At 32.7% G+C, this 21,848-nt stretch overlaps 1 protein-coding gene across 1 annotated transcript in view; it reads left to right on the forward strand.

Annotated features, from left to right (window-relative positions):
- The window catches only part of LOC111703365 (potassium channel subfamily K member 1), a 32,624-nt gene extending 15,393 nt beyond the window's left edge, over positions 1 to 17,231 (forward strand). The window contains exons 8-13 of the mRNA XM_023475284.1: positions 2,280 to 2,378; positions 5,865 to 5,982; positions 8,664 to 8,738; positions 9,385 to 9,491; positions 14,828 to 14,896; positions 16,344 to 17,231. Coding sequence (XP_023331052.1) covers positions 2,280 to 2,378; positions 5,865 to 5,982; positions 8,664 to 8,738; positions 9,385 to 9,491; positions 14,828 to 14,896; positions 16,344 to 16,451 — 576 coding nt within the window. The 3' untranslated portion in view covers positions 16,452 to 17,231. The remainder of the gene's footprint in view (positions 1 to 2,279; positions 2,379 to 5,864; positions 5,983 to 8,663; positions 8,739 to 9,384; positions 9,492 to 14,827; positions 14,897 to 16,343) is intronic.
- The last annotated feature ends 4,617 nt before the right edge of the window (positions 17,232 to 21,848 follow it).

Here is a 21,848-nt window from a genome sequence, read left to right on the forward strand (position 1 = left end):
ATTTGGTTTGGCTGTCTCCGACAGGAGATTCCAGTAGAAGACGACATTTTATATAGGTTTTAAAATTAATGGTTAACAATAATCTATCACCTCTATAATATTACACCTCTATTTTATACTTCTCTAAGGTCTTATCCTCTGAACTAGACTGATTAATATTCCTCTTGCATTTCTATTGCAGAACAGGGTCACTCAGTTCAACCCCTAAACCTAAATATCAGCAGTTCATGAATTTACTCCTAAACCTGTATATCTGTAGTCCCTGAATTTACCCCTAAACCTGTATATCTGCAGTCCATGAATTTACCCCTAAACCTAAACATCAGCAGTCCATGAATTTATCCCTAAACCTAATTATATTTTCAGTCCATGAATTTACCCCTAAACCTAAATATCAGCAGTTCATGAATTTACCCTAAACCTAATTATATTTGTAGTCCATGAATTTACCCCTAAACCTAAATATCAGCAGTCAATGAATTTATCCCTAAACCTAAATATCAGCAGTCCATGAATTTACCCCTAAACCTAAATATCAGCAGTCCATGAATTTACCCCTAAACCTAAATATCAGCAGTCCATGAATTTATCCCTAAACCTAAATATCAGCAGTCCATGAATTTATCCCTAAACCTAAATATCTGCAGTCCATGAATTTACCCCTAAACCTAAATATCTGCAGTCCATGAATTTACCCCTAAACCTAAATATCTTCAGTCCATGAATTTATCAATCTGAAAATGTAGAAGAAGAAAAACTGACTCACCCTGTAGGAAATATCTATTTCGGGAAATCAATTCAAAGTTTTAGATTGAAAACTTTTTTATTGGTTCTCGGAGCTAGTAACTCAGAAGAGAAAGATAATTTTATTCAACCAAAAAATTATCAATTGTTATTATTCAAGAAACGTCAAAACGGCAGAATCAAATTTTTTGGGGGAAACTCATTCGGCGAAGGCCAATCAGAATCACAGGCAGCCGTAGTACGTTTGAATTTCCAAGCCGGGTCAACCTTTCCAGTCCCAGTTTGTACTGTATCGCCCGGACATTGGGTAAATAAAGCAGACACTCAATAGGACTAGCCGGTTCAACAAGGTTGACGCGGTCAGACTTCAGGTTGAATTTACTTTTATTGAAAGGTCAGAGGTGCGTGGAATAAAAGAAATTTCAAAGACGAAATGTCGATGGAAAAAAAATCGACTTTTGACAGTGAAACAGAAAAATCAGCAAAATTTTAGTTAAATGTACGTTAGAAACATTTGTGGCGGTAAAAGCAACTTTTTCAAACAAGAATCTTTACAAGAAGAAGAGGGCGCGTCTAGCATTAAATATTTACAAACAATAAACCATAAGATGGATATTCTATCAAATATCTAAATATTAACATATTTGGTTTTCCACTGATTTTGTGAGAAAACTAACGAAAAGAAAGTCGGATAAAAAAAATATTATTATTGAAAGTTTAACAACGTTTATTTAGATATATAGAATATACAGTAATGCAAATGAATAATTATTTTTGGGCGAAATGCATAAAATGTCGCAAGGTCGTACCACTATTTCTGCATAGAATCGAAAATATTTTTTATCTTAATGTTAAAAGTTTAAGTTCCATTATCACCTAAGCTGAGATTTTAAAAGCTTAAACCCGAGTAAAACCCAGTCTTAACGTCTGCTAAAACCCAAGGCTCAAGTCAAGACCCGGGTTTTGGATGGCCTTGGGGTTTTCGCTCTTTAAGAAAATAATGTGTCTACGTAAAGTTAAAATTTTCAAAATTACATCTTCTTGTCACAGCTGATCTGACAGCAATCTGTCTGCTACAGAGAGAAAGCTTTCCAAACGGTCTCTCATTGGTCGAATCAGAACCAATCCTGACTTGGGTTCTATCTGAGCTCGAGTCTGGGCTTTACTCGTATTTATAGAGACTACTGGAACCCGCAAACAATGTTTAATATTTATAGAGACTACTACTGGAGCCGGAAAACAATGTTTAATATTTATAGAGACTACTACTGGAGCCGGCAAACAATGTTTGATAATTGTAGAGACTACTGGAGCCTGCAAACAATGTTTAATATTTATAGAGACCACTGGGGCCTGCAAACAATGTTTGATATTTGTAGAGACTACTGGAGCCTGCAAACAATGTTTAATATTTACAAAGACTACTGGAGCCTGCAAACAATGTTTGATATTTGTAGAGACTACTGGAGCCTGCAAACAATGTTTAATATTTGTAGAGACTACTGGAGCCTGCAAACAATGTTTAATATTTGTAGAGACTACTTGAGCCTGCAAACAAAGTGCTGATGTGGTTGAACTCTAAGCTGGGTCACCTCTACCAACCACTGTATATTCGACTGCTACATCTCATCATGGTAATACACACTTTTAATCAATTCTAAAAAATCAATTTTTTGTGCTTTTTTAAAAAACTTATTTTCAAACTATGCTGATATACAGGGTTACCCACAAATTATGCATATCATGTTTCATTTCTAGTGAGTAACCCTGTGTGTTCTTTTTTACACGGTTACTCACAAAGTAAGAAACTTTAATTCCGATCTGAAACTCTTAATGCCGATCAAAAAATTTTAATGCTGATCTGAAACTTTTAATGCTGATCTGAAACTTTTAATGCTGATCTGAAACTTTTAATGCTGATCTGAAACTCTGAATGCCGATCTGAAACTTTAATGCCGATCTGAAACTTTTAGTGTCCATCTAAAACTCTGAATGCCGATCTGAATCTCTTAATGTCGATCTGAAACTATTAATGCCGATCTAAAACTCTGAATGCCGATCTAAAACTCTGAATTCCGATCTGAAACTCTTCTTAATGCCGATCTGAAACTCTGAATGCCGATCTGAAACTTGAATGCCGATCTGAAGGTGGAAATTTTTATAACATTTTCTTTATACTTAATAATTTTGAATTGAAAGATGCAAGTATTTAGTTGTAAGAAGCCCTAAATTTAAGAAAAACAAATGAATAAATTACGTGAGTCGTCTAAAAAGTCTAAAAAGTCTAAAAAGTCTCATCCTTTCAGGGTAACCTTGTATGTAGTTATTTAAGTATATTCACTTGCCCGCCAAGAAAAAAAAACTATTTCGGGAACCTTCCAATCCGTTCCAGACGGTGAAAACCTTCCAATCCGTTCCAGACGGGGAAAAAATGGAAATGCTATTTCTAGAGAAAAACACATTAAATTCTACTGTGGATTCTTCAGCAGAGTAAACAAAGTTTATTTTCTTTAAGATTTATTTTTACTCGGATCAAAGTGTAGTAACAGGATGCGACAAAGTACAAAACTATTTACATTAAAAAACAGGAAGCGACAAAGTACAAAACTATTTACATTAAAAAACAGGAAGCGACAAAGTACAAAACTATTTACATAAAAAACAGATGCGACAAAGTACAAAAATATTTACATAAAAAACAGGATGCGACAAAGTACAAAACTATTTACATTAAAAAACAGGAAGCGACAAAGTACAAAACTATTTACATAAAAAACGACAAAGTACAAAAATATTTACATAAAAAACAGGATGCGACAAAGTACAAAACTATTTACATAAAAAAAACATTTTTTTGAGAAATACCTGAGGCAGCAATTTAAATAAGAAATTTAATAAATTGAGTCTTTGCCACAAACTCAAATGTTTTAATCGTTATAACTTTGCAATCCAATGTCAATAACCCTTTATATTTGAAACTATGAATTCAGGTAGATCAAATAATTTAGGTTTGAAATATCAAAGGTTTACACTATTCAGTTCTAGGGATATATTATTAAGGCTCCAGCCTTAATAAATGTTGCGCGTAATATTTTCCTTAAAGTTTAGTCTAATTTATACATAAGTAGATTTCTTAAACAAAAATACTAAATCTAAGTATGTACATTGAAAATTTTGAATTAAGACTCAGGATTAAGTTTAAATCTCGTCCCCTGGAAACTTTTGAATCCGTGGAAATAATTAAAATCCATTTTAAATCCCAGCCGGACTGGTACGAACTTAGTAAAGCTTTCATAATCCCTGTCATGCTGAGATGTCAGTGAAGCTTAAAACTTTATTTTTATTTTGTTTAGACAAAGTTGAGAAGCCCGAACAGTTTAAAATGGTTGTTGTGGTTTTATGTTGAGAACTTTGTAAAAAAAACTGAATACAGGCCGCCAACTTTAGTACTTATAATGCAGTTTAAATCTTAGTTTCCCTCTGACTTAAGTCAGTGATTAGTCCTGCAAAATTACACAGAGAAAACTAACTAAACTCTGATATTTTTATCCCTATACCTTTGAAACCCAAGTTGTCGTAGAACTTAGATATTTTTTTAAACTATGAATTATGTTATATCAAATAATTTAAGTTTAAAATATCAAAGATGTTGACCGTCAGGTTGCAAAGACATAGGGATTAGAAAATTTGAGTTTGTGGCAAAAACTCAATTCCTTTCAAAAACCTCAGTAACGTTTAAGCCTGAGACTGAAACTCGATTTTTCTTTAAAAGAAGTATTTGTCAAAACTCAAATTGAATTTTTGGGATCATGCATGGCGTGCACATTTGAATTCGCGGAGATGCAGTGAATGCTGGGTAAGCAGTGTCCGAATTTAATGAATTTACGCCGCGTCTTAAATCAAACAAAAACCGGTTACAATTGAGCGCCGGCTTAAATCTTGAAACATTGAATACAATTTTAATTGAAACCAACCATATTTGAGCAGCGGCTTAAATTTAAGCCGCCGCTCAAATTCTTTAAATTCGGTCTCAGGACAGGCAGGCTTGAAACAGTTTCGAACTCGATCAGAGTTTTTAAAAACATTTAAACATTAATTTAGGCCAATATTTAAGCAACATAATTTTGCTTTTGTTTAGAAAAACAAAAAACTATTTCCCTGTCTATGAAAAGATTAATGAAAGTTGAAACTGAGTTAAATTCCTTAAAAACACAAAGTTTGAAAACTTAAAAGTTTTATAATTTCTAAAATAGTTTTTTTGATAAATTAAAACCAGATTTAGTGGCTAGATTAAAAGGAGTGTTCTTGGGGTTTTTAAAAAGTTGGTTTATGACAAAGCATGATTAAATCATTGATGCTCGTCACGTTTATGCTTCGATTTCGACCCCATATTCTATTCGGCCAGCTAGACGACAGGTCGTGCCGAGCCAATACAATTATCGTTCAACGGTACTTTGAGAGTTAAGAACCATAGAACTGTGGAATAGGAAGACGACTGATAGTTGGACTCAAGTTTATGATTATAAATGAACATAGTGTTTATTTTCCTTGCGTTTTATATATATATGCAAACATGTTTATATATATATATATATATATATATATATATACATATATAAATATATATTTTTAACTTTAATAATTTATTTTGATTAAGGGGTACGTAAGCACAAGCTCACGGATACAAAATAGAACGATACATTCAAGAATGTAATGCAAGGAAAGTTAATTGTAGTTTCGTATACTCTGCGGACATATTGAAACCTGGTCTCTCTGGGCGGAATTTGTAAACAAGAATAGATGCATTAGTGTTCGTTTAGTATCCAAGGAAGTTAAAAGCATTAAATTTTGATAATTCACATAATAGATCCCTATGACCAGAATATTTCATTGATTATTTTTATAAAAGATGGATCCCATGTCAGGCTTCGACATCCGTCTTATGTTTACATTACCGCCCATGAGACAGTACACTGCAGTACAAAAGATGCGTGCACCTCTGAAATAACTTTCCTTGTATTAAATCCTTGGATACATTAATAAACCAATTTCCAGTTTGTTATTGAGGTCTAACACTTATTTTGTTTTGCTGTATATGTATTATATAAACATACACTTAGGTGTTCCTGATAATATTCCTTGTGTTCCTGGTAGTCCCTGCGTTCCTGTTGAATGAGCTAGAAGAAGATTGGACCTGGTTTGATTCCTTCTACTACTGTTTTATCTCCCTAACTACAGGAACAGTCAAGATTTATTTGAAAAAAAAGAATTTTAACTATTTTTAGCCAAAGGTCGGATTTAATGAAATGGTGAATCAGTTAAACTAGGTCAGGATAGTTTAAAAGTGTTACCCACTGTATTTCTCTTTTGCACTCTCAGTCATAATAGAGAAACAGTTCAACTTTATGTACATGGTTTAACTACTTCTTGCATTTCATTTATTTCGACCTCTTCAGTCTACGTAAAGAAGAAAGGATGCAGGGGAGAGGTAATTCAACTAGATACGGAGAGTTTAATAACTTCTGCTCACCAGTTCAACTGAGTCCCTCTCTATTTATAAAATTTCATCTCTGTTTCAAAGGACATTTTAAAATATTGGACAGATTTTCTCCCTCTTTTCACCACTCTTATTTTCTCAAATACATTTAAATTTTTGATGAGGATTCATGCATACGTAAACATGAAACATTCCAAAACTTTAGACATAAAACTTTAATCAAGAGAATGGTTTCTCAGGAGTTCTTTTTTACCTGAATTGTCAAGAAGATTAGATTTTACTTTAGCTTTTCCTCGGGTGGTAAGGTTATGCCAAAAATACGTTTTTTATAATTGTTTTTTTTATTTTTAAATAATGAACAGGAAGAAGAGAAAAAATGCGACTTTAAATCAAAACAAACTAAATTTGGTAAAAATAAAATTTCTAGATGGAAAAACTATTTTTTCAGTTCTACTCAAATTATTTAAACTTGAGCAAACTAGAAAAAATAAAAATTCCGGCAACATTTTTTCGCACTTAAAAATACCCATTACAATGACATAAATAGATATTTTTGCACGGAATGTGGCGCATTAGTAGGAAAACTACTCTTAAATTAGGCCAAAAAGAGTTTAATTTTACAATTCCCATATGATAGCATAACTGGAGACAGTTAAAGTCTTACTTGAATTAGCTTTTTCTTAGAATTTTTGGATGAATAAAAATATCTATTCATTGATAACTAATGAGTCTTAATTGGTTTATTATTCATAAGTAATAAATTCGTTGTGTCAGAACAGGCTGCTTAATGAAATTGTTTCAGAAAATCGAAAAACAAGATGTTTAATCAGTCGCTACATGAAAGTAACCTAATTAATTCTTTATTAGGATATATTACAAGGTTTATATTGGTTTCTTATGAATTAGCAGTACGATATATCAAGGTCATTTCCTGTAAAGAAAACAAAATATTATACTCAGGCATAAAAAACCGTGCTTTTATTTTTGAGAATGTGGGGATAAATATTTTTTTTTAGAAAATATGCACCCTTTTTTATCTTCAGTATTTAAATAGTACAATCATATATTAATAACAATACAGATAAAACACAAGATGTCGTCTTTTTAAGATTTAAGGGTTTTGTCGCTCACAATACCCCTAAGACATAAGCTCAAAAAGTTCCGCGCAGGCGGCGTTGAATTACAAGACAGAGAGTGAGCATGCGCGTAACTCCTTCGGGCCTCTGCCTCAGGGTCATTGTGAACGAAAAACCACTAAATCTTGAAAAGACGACACATAGTGTTCTATCTGTGTTGTTATTAATCTATGAGTACAATTTTGTACAATATTGAAACTCTGGCGTAAATCAGGATAAAGATTTTTTGTTCTGCTGTGTACTATCTTTGGGCGGAAAACTAAACACACAAGACGGATCTCACAGCCTGACATGGAATCTGTTTTCACAAAAGTAATTTATGAAATATTCTGGTCATAGGAAACTATTATGTGAATTATCAAAATTATCAAAATGAAATGCTTTTAACCTCCTCGGATACTAAACCAACACTGACGCATCAATTCTTGTTTACAAAGTCCGCTTAGAGAGAACTGGTTTCAATATGTACGCAGAGTATTCCCGACCGCAATTAATTTTCCTTGCATTATAACCTTGCCTCAACTAAGATATCGGAGTGTATTACAATGATTTGCAGTACTCTAACTGAAGAAATAATAGGGTTCGTTTAAGATTGTAATTTCGTTTTCCATTTCATTTTCAAGTAACCTTTATTCAAAGAGCGACAAGCTCGATTAACATCGGTTCCCATTAAAACTTTATTAAATAAAAGCTTGAAAACCCATCTTTGACCGAAAATATTAGCTTTTCCATACATTTTCTTAGTTCTCAAAATTTGAGGCTAATCGGTCAAAGGGTTCGTGAGTTATGATCGGACACACAAACAGACATCAAACAGACATAAAGACATCCTGCATCTTTAAGATATAAAGAAGGTAGACCATGTTTTCATATTTTTAGACTAACTATCTATATTCTTTATTTATTTTCAATGTCGACGCACAATTCCCATGATTCCTTAAACTAGAAAGGTTGATTTAAAAAAATATTTTTTAATCTTATTTTCTAAACATTATAATGATGGTATTAGTAAATTCTGAGAATCATTTAGAGAGAAAAACATTTGAACAAATTTTCTATTAAACCTTTCTTTATAATACAATTGTTTATTTGATCTTTCTCGGAAAAGATTGGATGGAAATGGCTTTAGAATTAAGAGTTCAATCATTCTATCATATTGGTCAAATATTTTAAACCTTAAAAATCAAAAGTGCACGCTCAAGCTCAGAAATCTTCGGAGTCCAGGGGTGCCTAGCTCCCAAAATGTAAAATATGTTTTTTAAATATAACCTTGATTCTGAGAATAGTTGGACTCGGGGATTTTATCCCTGGAGATAATTACGGACAACAGAATAGACCTCTATACAAGGCAGCCATTACAGGTATAAAAATTTATAGATGGCAGCCATTACAGGTAGATAGATAGATAGATGGCAGCTATTACTGGTAGATAGATAGATCGATCGCAGCCATTACAGGTAGATAGATATATGGCAGCCATTACAGGTAGATAGATAGATAGATGGCCGCTATTACAGGTAGATAGATAGATCGATGGCAGCCATTACAGGTTTATAGATAGATAGATGGCAGCTGTTTTAGGTAGATAGATAGATAGATGGCTGTCATAACAGGTAGATAGATGGATAGATGGCAGCTATTAATGGTAGTTAGATAGATAGATGGCAGCCATTACAGGTAGATAGATAGATAGATGGCAGCTATTACAGGTAGATAGATAGATAGATAGATAGATGGCAGCTATAACAGGTAGATAGATAGATAGATGTTAGCCATTCCAGCCTTCCAGGTAGATAAATTGCTACTGGGTCTGTTTGGTATGATGCTACTAATAATAATATATTTAGTATACCTGCTACTGGGTCTGATTGATAATGCTACTAATAAAAATATATTTAGTATACCTGCTACTGGGTCTGATTGGTATGATGCTACTAATAATAATATATTTAGTATACCTGCTACTGGGTCTGATTGGTATGATGCTACTAATAATAATATATTTAGTATACCTGCTACTGGGTCTGATTGGTATGATGCTACTGATGACAATATTCACCTCTATCCCTGAACTAGATTGCACTGTATGGTTTCTTCCCTCACTAAACTACCAGGTACAGATCAGGCTAGTTTAACCCGATCTTGGTTGGACTTTTTTTTCTAACATAGATTGGAAGGGGGTGGATTCCACCTTCACCACCTCCCCCCCCCCCCTTTGATTTGCCAATGGAGATAGGGCATTATGATACGTGTACGTCACTAGTCCAATTTTGGAAGGTCTACTCTTCTTTGAACATTCTAGATCCGAGTTTTTACACTTTACATTAAAAATCTCAATTAAGAAATACATCATTAAGAACCTTTTTATAAATTGTTAATTTTCTTAACTTTTCTAATCGAATTGGATGCATGGGATACGAAAACTATTAAAAAGAACATTAAATGCTTTAAATGCACAATTCTTGTTTGAGAGGGTAATGCCTGATTTAGAACGGTATCCTTAAAACCTCTTTTGTGTTCGTCGAGTACAGAGATGTTTGTGTAAACGTATCTTAAACCTCTTGTATGATCAGCTGCAAATTCCGCTGTGCGCTGCATTGATTTCAGACTTTACACAGTGCACATAGGAATTTTCAGAGGATCAAACAATCGGACATTCTACTCTTTGCATGGAGGGTTCCTTGAAAATACGCTTACATCACCTATAATGTCGTCTTCATATTCCAATGTTTTCTGGTTATCACCGTTTCAATCTTTAAACATTAATGAGATACTTCTAACTTCAATGTTTCAAACTGCTGCTATTTCATTTCTTATTCATGCGTAGTAAAAAACACTCTTATTATTATAATTTTTAGCGACTTTAAGTTGATTTTTAAATGAAAAACATCAACAAATTTGATTTTAAAAAGTAAGTTATAGAAAAGTAAATCTACAGGATCACCCAAAAAGAGTGAAACTGTAAAGACGTCCTGAACCGGAAATCATATTGCGTACATTGTAATATAATATGTGAACCGGAAACTATAACATACATTGTAATATAATATGCAAAATATGTAAAACCGGAAACCATATTGCGTACATTGTAATATAATATGTAAACCGGAAACCATAACGTACATTGTAATATAATATGTAAACCGGAAACCATATTGCGTACATTGTAATATAATATGTAAACCGGAAACCATATTGCGTACATTGATATAATATGTAAACCGGAAACCATATTGCGTACATTGTAATATAATATGTAAAACCGAAAACCATATTGCGTACATTGTAATATAATATGTAAATATGTAAATGAAATATTTTTTTATTATTACTAACATTAGGTGGAAAAAATAATCAAAACAGCCAAGAGCTATTTTCCACCTGATTGCTTTATACTTGTACTGTGAATATAATCATCAATTTTGTGATTGTAAACACTATCTGTATACAGATACATTTATTTTAGCAATAAACGTTATCTTATCTTATCTTATCTAAACCGGAAACCATATTGTGTACATTGTAATATAATATGTAAAACCGGAAACCATAACGTACATTGTAAACCAGAAAACTGTGGAATAGGAAGACGACATTAAAGCAATCTTTAAGTGTAATTGATGCTTTTACAATAGTTTACTAGCTTAAAAATTACATTTTTAAGTGGAATTACTAATATCTGTTTACTTGAAAACTCCCATCCAAGATACCAGAAATATATATAATTGATTATAAGAAAATTCTTATCTGACACTGCCTGGAAATAAAAGCTTTTAATTTGTTCCGAGACGAAAAAGTGACTTTTCATTTCCGGTAAAACAAGTTTTTCTTGGGTTTTCAGAATTATTTACAATTATATAAAAATGAAATCCCATGTACAGTCTAAGTACAGTCCAAGTACAGTCCCAGTACAGTCTAAGTACAGTCCAAGTACAGTCCAAGTACAGTCCCAGTACAGTCCAAGTACAGTCCAAGTACAGTCCAAGTACAGTCCAAGTACAGTCCCAGTACAGTCAAAGTACAGTCCAAGTACAGTCCCAGTACAGTCCAAGTACAGTCCCAGTACAGTCCAAGTACAGTCCCAGTACAGTCCAAGTACAGTCCAAGTACAGTCCAAGTACAGTCCAAGTACAGTCCAAGTACAGTCCCTTTTAATCCTGTATTTAGTATCTACGTCATTGTTAAGTATAAAGTATAGGAGAAGTTTCAAGAGTTTTTATCTTTACAGATTTCACAGATTATACAAGACTGTAGTTGTTAGTTTACAGATTATACAGATTAGACAAGACTGTAGTTGTTAGTTTACAGATTGTACAGATAAGACAAGACTGTAGTTGTTAGTTTACTGATTATACAGATTAGACAAGACTGTAGTTGTTAGTTTACAGATTATACAGATTATACAAGACTGTAGTTGTTAGTTTACAGATTATACAGATTAGACAAGACTATAGTTGTTAGTTTACAGATTGTACAGATTAGACAAGACTGTAGTTGTGTGTTTACATATTATACAGATTATACAAGACTGTAGTTGTTAGTTTACAGATTACACAGATTAGACAAGACTGTAGTTGTTAGTTTACAGATTACACAGATTATACAAGACTGTAGTTGTTAGTTTACAGATTTCACAGATTAGACAAGTTAAGACTGTAGTTGCTAGTTTACAGACTACACAGATTAGACAAGACTGTAACAGATTGCACAGATTAGACAAGACTGTAGTTGTTAGTTTACAGATTACACAGATTAGACAAGACTGTAGTTGTTAGTTTACAGATTTCACAGATTAGACAAGAACTGTAGTTGTTAGTTTACAGATTACACAGATTAGACAAGACTGTAGTTGTTAGTTTACAGATTTCACAGATTAGACAAGAACTGTAGTTGTTAGTTTACAGATTACACAGATTAGACAAGACTGTTGCTGTTAGTTTACAGATTACACAGATTAGACAAGACTGTAGTTGTTAGTTTACAGATTACACAGATTAGACAAGACTGTAGTTGTTAGTTTACAGATCACACAGATTAGACAAGACAGTAATCTGTATTCCTTCTGTGTAATCTGTGTTTTATTCTAAAATATAATGTCTTAAATTCTCCGAAGGAAGGGGGGATAGTGGGTAAGAGTATGAGGAGGGGTGAGGGGTAAATATCTCTAGAAACATTAAATATTTGTAAGACAGGAAAACTCTCTGAATCTACTAGGGTTTCCTCGAAATAACCATTTTTTTGAGCAAAACTTGCAGAATTTTCGCGCAAATTTTTTAATGCAAATTTTTGCGCATCTTTTGCTTTTAAAGCGCAATAAGCGCTTTTGTGCATTTTTTTAATTACTTGCGGAAAACGCAAAAATAATATTTTACGCAAATTGACCAAAATTGAGAGGTTCAGTCGATTTTCAGCACAGAATCAAACAACTGAAGGTTTATTACAAAAATTTACATAAAAACAAAATTATGATTAGGCTAATCTGAATTGGTTACTTTTGTCACAAAAACTTCAAATTGAGGGACAAAAATTAATAAAATAGAAATAAAAAATTGAAAGATGAAAATATATGTGAAGTTTTGTTTAAATGTCTGAATCTTTGTATGGTGGCAACCATAGATATTTCAAATGTTAACTACTTCTGTTGAATGCATATGATGATTAAAATAACATAGGGTTATGCTGACTGCAGAGATATAAAAAACCCTGAGCTATCAAATTTCTATACAGCCTCAACTTTGAAGTGTCTCAACGCCTTGGCTTTTGGTTGTACCCCACAAATCTTTTTTCCTTTTCTTCTAGGCTTAGACATTTTAAAAATACTACATGTCTGATTCTAGCTAGTTTTAAAGGAGTAGTTGGCAAAATACTGCTAGATTTTTGTGTGAGAGCGTGCACATCTTGATTTGAAGTGTGCCATCATGCATCAGGTTGCAAAGCTAAGTTTTGGCAAGTTATCAGTTCGCTTTTTAAGCATAGCAAAAAGTGCAATCTCATAGATAATTAATGTATACAGTCAAAACCTTTAATTAACCTTTTAATGAGAATATGTTCCGTAAAATGCGAAAACAGAATAACGCAATTTTGCGCGGAATGAAGTTTACAAATGATTGCGCAAAGCTCAATTTTTTCGAGCAAACATTTAGTGCAGTAAAAGCAAAAAAAATCGTTTTCCTTCGAAAAAATTGCGCAAAAGTTATGCATTAAAGAATTAAATTCTTTTTAAAGTTGTTTTCATGAAAAAATATATTTTAGATTCAATTCTTTGAAAGGATTGGAAAGGAATTGAGTCTTTGGAACAAAATCAAATATTTAAACCTCAATAGCTTTAGAACTCGATGTTCTAAACCTTTGATATTTCAAACTCAGATTATTTGAGCTAACAGAATTCATAGTTTGAAATATCTAAGGTCAGCAACATTTGGTTCCAAGAATATAGTGATTAGAAAATCAGAGTTTGTGGCAAAGACTCAATTCCTTTGACTGAAGAAGTAGATTAGAGTTGAAAAAAGATATTAATATATTTTAACAACTTTTACACAAATGTATTGTTGTCCTGTTATATATATCAATTTAGCTGGAACAAATAAAAAAATCGATTTTTAAAATAAAATTTACTTTTCTAACCTATGCTATTTCTTGGGTACCTCTAAGTTTCCTCAAAAATTTAAGCCCAATCAGGTCCAGCCGTTTGGCCAGCTAGCTGCAGACATAATATTTATGAGCCACGAGCTTTATTATATAGATTAATCTTACTATAGGAGGAAATAATTCATTTGGTGCACTGTCCCATTTTGCCTGTATGTAAAGATGCTGAACAACTTGTTTTAACCGCCTAGAAGTCTGTTAAGTAATCCTAAAGATCGGAAGTTTACAGGATATTGTAATTTTGTTTGAAAATTTGAATTTATTTGGAATTTCTACTTTTAAGATGTTGAGATTTATTTGGAAATAAATCATTTAAAGAATTGACATAACTCAACTACTGAATGAAGAATTCGATGTACAAATTAACTGATTAATTGATTAACTGATTAATTGATTAATTGATTAATTGATTAACTGATTAATTGATTAATTGATTAATTGATTATAATAATGTAAAACTACTTTACAAGGAAGCAGCGTAGTTTCGCTAAAACTTCGCAGAGCGGGAGGTTATTTTACTTGAATATTCCAAGGGACGTTAAATAGCATTACATTCCGCTGGGGGGGGGGGGGATCATGGGTTGGAAATATTGGTCAAAAGGTGGTAATAATAATTTTTACAACTACTTTACATAAAAGTTAAGAGAATTTTACTTAACCAAGGGTTTCCCAAGGTTCGAGGAAGTAAATTATTTTTAATTTCCCACTTCGCAGGGTGGGTGGTTATTTTTTTAATTGTCCCAAGGTAATGTAGGTAAAAAGGTGGTAAATTAACATAATGAATTTGATTTATTAATGTATCAAGGATGACCCTGAGCGCCAACGTCTGCACACTGGAAGTACAGGAACCCTGTACAGTACACAAGATGCACAGGTATAGTGTGTACAGTACACAGGATGTACAGGTAGAGTATGTACAGTACACAGAATGCACAGGTATAGTGTGTACAGTACACAGGATGCACAGGTATAGTGTGTACAGTACACAGAATGTACAGGTAGAGTATGTACAGTACACAGTTTGCTCTGGATAGTGTGCACAGAACAGTACACATGATGCACAGGTAACGTGTGTAAAGCACTAAAGATGTACAGGTAGAGTGTGTACAGTACACAGTATGCTATGGTATAGTGTGCACAGAACAAAGATGCACATGTATACTGTGTACAGTACACATGATGAACGGTATAATGTGTACAGTACACAGGATGCTCAGATATAGTCTGTACAGTACACAGGACGCTCTGGTATAGTGTGTACAGTACACAGGATGCTCAGGTATAGTGTGCACAGTACACAGGACGCTCAGGTATACTGTGTACAGTACACATGATGAACGGTAGTGTGTACAGTACACAGGATGCTCAGATATAGTATGTACAGTACACAGGACGCTCTGGTATAGTGTGTACAGTACACAGGATGCTCAGGTATAGTGTGCACAGTACACAGGACGCTCAGGTATAGTGTGTACAGTACACAGGACTCTCAGGTATAGTGTGTACAGTACTCAGGTTGCACATGTTTCGTGTAAATTACACAGAATACACAGGTATAGTGTGTACTATGTACAGTACACGGTATAGTGTGTACACTGTAAAGTACACAGGATGCACAGGTGTAGTGTGTATTATGTACAGTACAAGGTCAATACCGTATAATACCGTACATTCACCCTGTACTGTGTAGTGTGTACATTACAAAGATGTACAGGTAGATTGTGTACAGTACACAGACGCACAAGTAGAGTTAAATATTAAAATATTTTGGAAATGTCATTTTTACTGATCAAATTTCTGATCAAACTTGAGATCAAACTAAAAGTAAATATACTCTTCCTGATTAGAACAGTTTTTAAGTAGACAACTTCCATTCCAATTTTAAAGGGACTTTCAACGGATTTTCATGTGCGATTCACATTCGTAAATTTTTGTGAATAAATGAAATATTTTTGTTTTCCTGTTTGAAAATTGATTATTTTCTATACATAAGTGACACATAAAGGAAATTTTTTAAATTTAAAATTTCAAAGATAGAAAAACTATGATATCTTCCTCATTGCTACTCTGATAGAGATTTAAAAGATATCTTTACGAATAGGACATGCCACTGTTTTGGAGCCATTTGAAATTACGTATACAGTCCCTTTAAGATAAAAAAACAAGATGTTTTCTTAGCTCTTTCCCACTTTACAAAATTAAAATTGTTTTTTTTTCTCACTAAAGAAATAGAATGTGATGAGTACAAAGAGAGAAATTTATTTTATTCTTTTAGTGAAGAAAGTTTAAAGAGATTTTTTTTTTATTCGTCATATTTCTAGGAGACCCTACGAGTAGTCCGGGCCAGGTCACGAAGGGACGACGAAGCTGAATGGGACGATTCTAGATCTACCTGCGGGGACGAAACTCCGGGACATGGTCGTCCTTAGACCTGAGGACATGGTCGTCCTTAGACCTGAGGACATGGTCTTCATTAGACCTTAGGACATGGTCGTCCTTAGACCTGAGGAAATGGTCGTTCTTTGACCTGAGGACATTCGTCCTTAGATCTAAGGACATGGTCGCCCTTAGACCTTAGGATATGGTCGTCCTTTGACCTGAGAACATGGTCGTTCTTAGACCTGAGGACATGGTCGTCCGTAAACCTAAGGACATGTTCGTCCTTAGACCTGAGGACATGGTCGTCCGTAGACCTGAGGAGATTCGTCCTTACATCTAAGGACATAGTCGCCCTTAGACCTTAGGATATGGTCGTCCTTTGACTTGAGAACATGGTCGTCCTCAGACCTGAGGACATGGTCGTCCTTAAACCTAAGGACATGGTCGTCCTTAGACCTGAGGACATGGTCGTCCTTAGACCTAAGGACATAGTCGTCCTTAGACCTAAGGACATGATAAGGTGGGTTTTTGTATGGTTTATCATAGATCTGCCCCCCCAGATCTGCCCCCCCCCCATATCTAATAACGGATCGAAATAGTTATGCTTCACAATTTTTTTTTTTGTTAATCTATTATAGAAATTGAATGATGATGAAAAATTGAAAATGCGTTTTTTCTACGACTAAATATTAGAATTTTTCTATTTCTGGCTAATTTACATCACAATATTTTTCTACTTTAAATTCCCAAATATAAAGTTCAACTTTTATGTCAGAAAAAAAAATTTAGATCAATTTATTTTTTAGACAAATTTTAAGTTGCAGCTTCTAGTAAGATTTGTATACTTTTTAATTTTGCAAACGAATAATTTTGAATGAAACAAACATATCGAATCTTTTGATACCGGTAATTATCACAAATACAACGCTTCTAAAACCAAAAAACGCGAAACTATTACCTATGAATTTTCTTACAAAGAATGTTTTTCTATATATGGAATATTAGAAAATATCATTAAAAAATCCAATATCTATTTGAATTACCGTAAAGGTATTTTTTTTAATTTAAAATTTTTGAAGGAATAGAGTTGAAGGTATTATATCAATGTTTGCATAGTATACACAGATAGGACAAGAGAGTTGAAGGTATTTATATCAATGTTCCCACATAGTATACACAGATAGGACAAGAGAGTTGAAGGTATTTATATCAATGTTTGCATAGTATACACAGATAGGACAAGAGAGTTGAAGGTATTTATATCAATGTTTGCATAGTATACACAGATAGGACAAAAGAGTTGAAGGTATTTATATCAATGTTCCCATAGTATACGCAGATAGGACAAGAGAGTTGAATGTATTTATATCAATGTCCACAAAGTATACCAGATAGGACAAGAGAGTTGAAGGTATTTATATCAATGTCCACATAGTATACGCAGATAGGACAAGAGAGTTGAAGGTATTTATATCAATGTTCTCATAGTATACACAGATAGGACAAGAGAGTTGAAGGTATTTATATCAATGTTCCCATAGTATACACAGATAGGACAAGAGAGCTGAAGGTATTTATATCAATGTTTACATAGTATACACAGATAGGACAAGAGAGTTGAAGGTATTTATATCAATGTTCCCATAGTATACGCAGATAGGACAAGAGAGTTGAAGGTATTTATATCAATGTTCTCATAGTATACACAGATAGGACAAGAGAGTTTAAGGTATTTATATCAATGTTCGCATAGTATACACAGATAGGACAAGAGAGTTGAAGGTATTTATATCAATGTTCCCATAGTATACACAGATAGGACAAGACAGATAGTGTTTGTTCATGATAACATTATACAGTACAATCTCTTCTGGAATTAGTTTTGTGGATTTAATCTGACGGGAACATTTTAGTTTTAGGTTACCCTATATTTGGAGAGTGCCATGCCCGATTCTCAATGGTAAAAAATTTGAAAGATGTATTTCTAGCTTGAAAGTGTTTAATTCTCACAATTTCCTCCGTTGCTTTGTAGTAAGAAACCCGCAAGTCGCTTTTGTATAGAAAAATGATGAAAATAACGATTTTTTTAAATAAAAAACAATTTTTTTATCAGAGAAAGATTAAGGGTACCGTTGTGAATCGGACTTGCCACTCTATTCATAAGTTTAAAGTGTATTTGTAATATTTAAAACCATGTTGTAATGTGCTTAATGTTAAATGTTAGAAAACATTAAAGAAAGCGAATTGAATATATATGCATGTTAACATTTATACACAACTGAACAAATATTTCATAAAAATGTAAAACTAAATGTTTCTCTAGAGCTTGTTTGTAGATATAAATGTATGTATAGCATTTTTACATAGGTTTTATAAATGTCAAATTTCACAAATTAGGCGTTTCAGTAGTAGCACATCAGAAGCCATATCAAATCAATGTTTATTTTAATGAAGGATGTGTTTGATTTTGAAAGGAAACTAGAGGAAGGAAAAAGATGAAAAGGCCATTTTAGTTAATCTTCAAGTTTTGACTTTTGAGACAACAAGATGTTCTGAACCAAGGTTATAATGCAAGGAAACTTATTTCAGAGGTGTACGCATCTTTTGTACTGCAGTGTACTGTCTCTGGGTGGTAATGTAAACAGAAGACGGATGTCGAAGCCTGACATCTTTCACATAAAAAATCAATGAAACATTCTGGTCATAGGAAACTATTATGTGAATTTTCAAAATTATCAAAATTTAATGCTTTTAACCTCTTCGGATACTAAACGAATACTGATGCATCTATTCTTGTTTACAAATTCCGCCCAGAGAGAACTGGTTTCAATACGCAACTGCAAATAACTTTCCTTGCATTATAACCTTGGTCTGAACACTATTTTCCTTCCATGGATCAATTTTCATTATTTCTCTTAGTCACTTTTTTACTTTAAATCTGTTAAAAACAACAAAAAATAGCTGCACTATTTTTTATTTTCATGGATTGTACAGTAGTTTTTTTCCAATCGTGTTAGTGCAACTAAAGATAGAAATGGCATACTAATGTACACCCCTATATGATGTACAAAAATTGGAATTAATATTTATTTTTCGATGTAATAACGGAATTCGTGTAATAAATAATCAAAAAAACTTGTTAAAATCATTTTTTAGAATTTAAAGTAGTGAATGAAGTGATTGTATTTGCAGGGGCGGGGATTCTTTGGATTTGACCACTGAGAGATCAGTCACCCTAAACTAATCTGGAGTACACTGTCCGAATAGTTAGTGGGTTTTAGTGGAGAGTTTAGTTTATACCCCCTAGGACTCTGAGTATAGATTGTGAATTCATTCTGAGCTGGTAACTTTAGAATTAAACCATCAACCTCGATCTCTTAATCTGTATATACAAAATACTCTTTCTTTTTAGATATTTTCACCAGGTTCCTTCCAATTGCACGCAAAATTTCGAATTTCCAGGTTTCTGATTGGCTATTCAGGATCCTGTACACGCCACTCTGATTGGTTGAATTCTATAGACTTTTCTGGATACAAACTAAAGATCAAATTAATCTTGAGATTAATACAAAGAGGAGATAAAGAATTGATCTCAATATCCACAAATCTAAAGTTGTCAGCTCAGAAGCCGAATTTAAAGAACTAGGCTTTTAGATAGATCTTCTATTTAAATTGTGAACATGTTCTTTTTGTTTACATTTTAAAACAAATAAGAAAAAATTTTGCAAATCTAAAAAAAAATCGCGGATTTTCAAGAATTCAAATTTTTTTTACAAAATTAAAAACCTTTAAAACACATTTTTTAAATTTTTATCATTCATAATCCTTCCCTGTGGTCACGTGATGTCCCACAAAAATTTGAGCCCGATCGGTTCAGCCGTTTTGACGTTTATTGGATACAAACAAACAGACAAACAGACAAGCCAAATATGGATAGTTCCACTTAAAATTGTATTCAATGTTTCAGGATTTAAGCCAACGGCGCTCAATTGAAACCGGTTTTTGGCGGATTTGAGACGCGGCTCAAATTTATTAAATTCGGACTCTGTTCATTTAAAAATTCTCAAAACGCAATTTTTTTTAAAAACGGGGGAAATTGTCCAATCCCGGCACCAATGACATATTCAACATTTAATCTAATCGAAGGGGCAATGGACTAGTTTAAAATTCAAAAGTTTTCCCTCTGTTCTAAATGCTTCAGTACTCATTCATCGAGTACTATAAGTGGAATTTTACCAATTTCGTGGTCGGACTTGCTCTGGCCATATTTTCTTTAGGATCTCATTATAAAAGTAATCAAGAATTATATTTATTTTTTTAACATGGAATTGACAAAAAGTAAATGGAAATATTTTACAGTTTTTAACCTTAAGGAACTATTAACTGTTAAGGTAAAAAGAAAGGGTTATAGACAAGCCAAGAAATTTCGAGAGTTAATCGAGACCAAGAGAAATTTTTCATTTTAGCCTAAAGGGAGTGACTGGCAATGTATGGTAGTTGAACAGAAAATGTAGGATTATGGAGAAATTTTTCAGAATTCATTTAGACAAATAAAACGTTTTAATTATGTATAATTAATGAAATTTGAGCGCAAAGTCGACGTTCCAAATCATTCATTTGGGGGGAAACGTTTTGAGAATTTTTTAAATAGAATTTTCGCCTATATAGACTTACATACACTAGCTGTATTCTTGAATTTTCGAATAGCAAAGCCTATAATACCTCACAAAGTTGTTCTTAAGAGCCAGAGAGCTCTATACGTTATGTATTATTTCTTAATCCATCAAAAATAAGTTTTATTGTGAATTTCGCGCATTTAGTTTCTAGTTTCTAATCATAAACTGGACATATTGTGGATATTTAAATTTTTAAATATGTGATACTATTTTCCGTAAAAAAACACAAGACTATGACAAATTTGCAATTAGCTTTTATGAGAAATTAGATCTTTAATCTTTTATAAGGATTCAAATTTTTGGATTGAAGTATTTGTTTATATGCATGCAACGTTTTATCCTTTATTATTAGTAAAAAGAAGAATAATCATTTTTTGTAATTTTATTTTATTTACATTTTAATTTTACAAAAATTTACATTTATTTAAAAAATTTTTTTTGAGTGTGCAGATCAAACTATAAAGATAAACTTCAGTTTTTTGAGTTTCGATTTATTGTTTGCTTTTGTCATTAAAAAAGTTTAACATAAGATATGTATGAAAAAAATACAAAAATCTCTAGAATATTCAAAGTAATAAATATAAATAATTTCCTTTTACTATTATTCGAACACCCTGTCGAATATACAATGCATTAGTCTATAATCTTTATTAAAAAATAAGATAATCTTTATTGAAAACTATTGAGACACCCTGTTACAGGATATTTCATAATGAAATTAATATTAATAAATTCTTATTAAATATTCGGAAATCATTTTCTTCTTTTTTC

Source organism: Eurytemora carolleeae, unplaced genomic scaffold (genome assembly GCF_000591075.1).
Source record: "Eurytemora carolleeae unplaced genomic scaffold, Eaff_2.0 scaffold548, whole genome shotgun sequence".
Lineage (NCBI taxonomy): Eukaryota > Metazoa > Arthropoda > Copepoda > Calanoida > Temoridae > Eurytemora > Eurytemora carolleeae.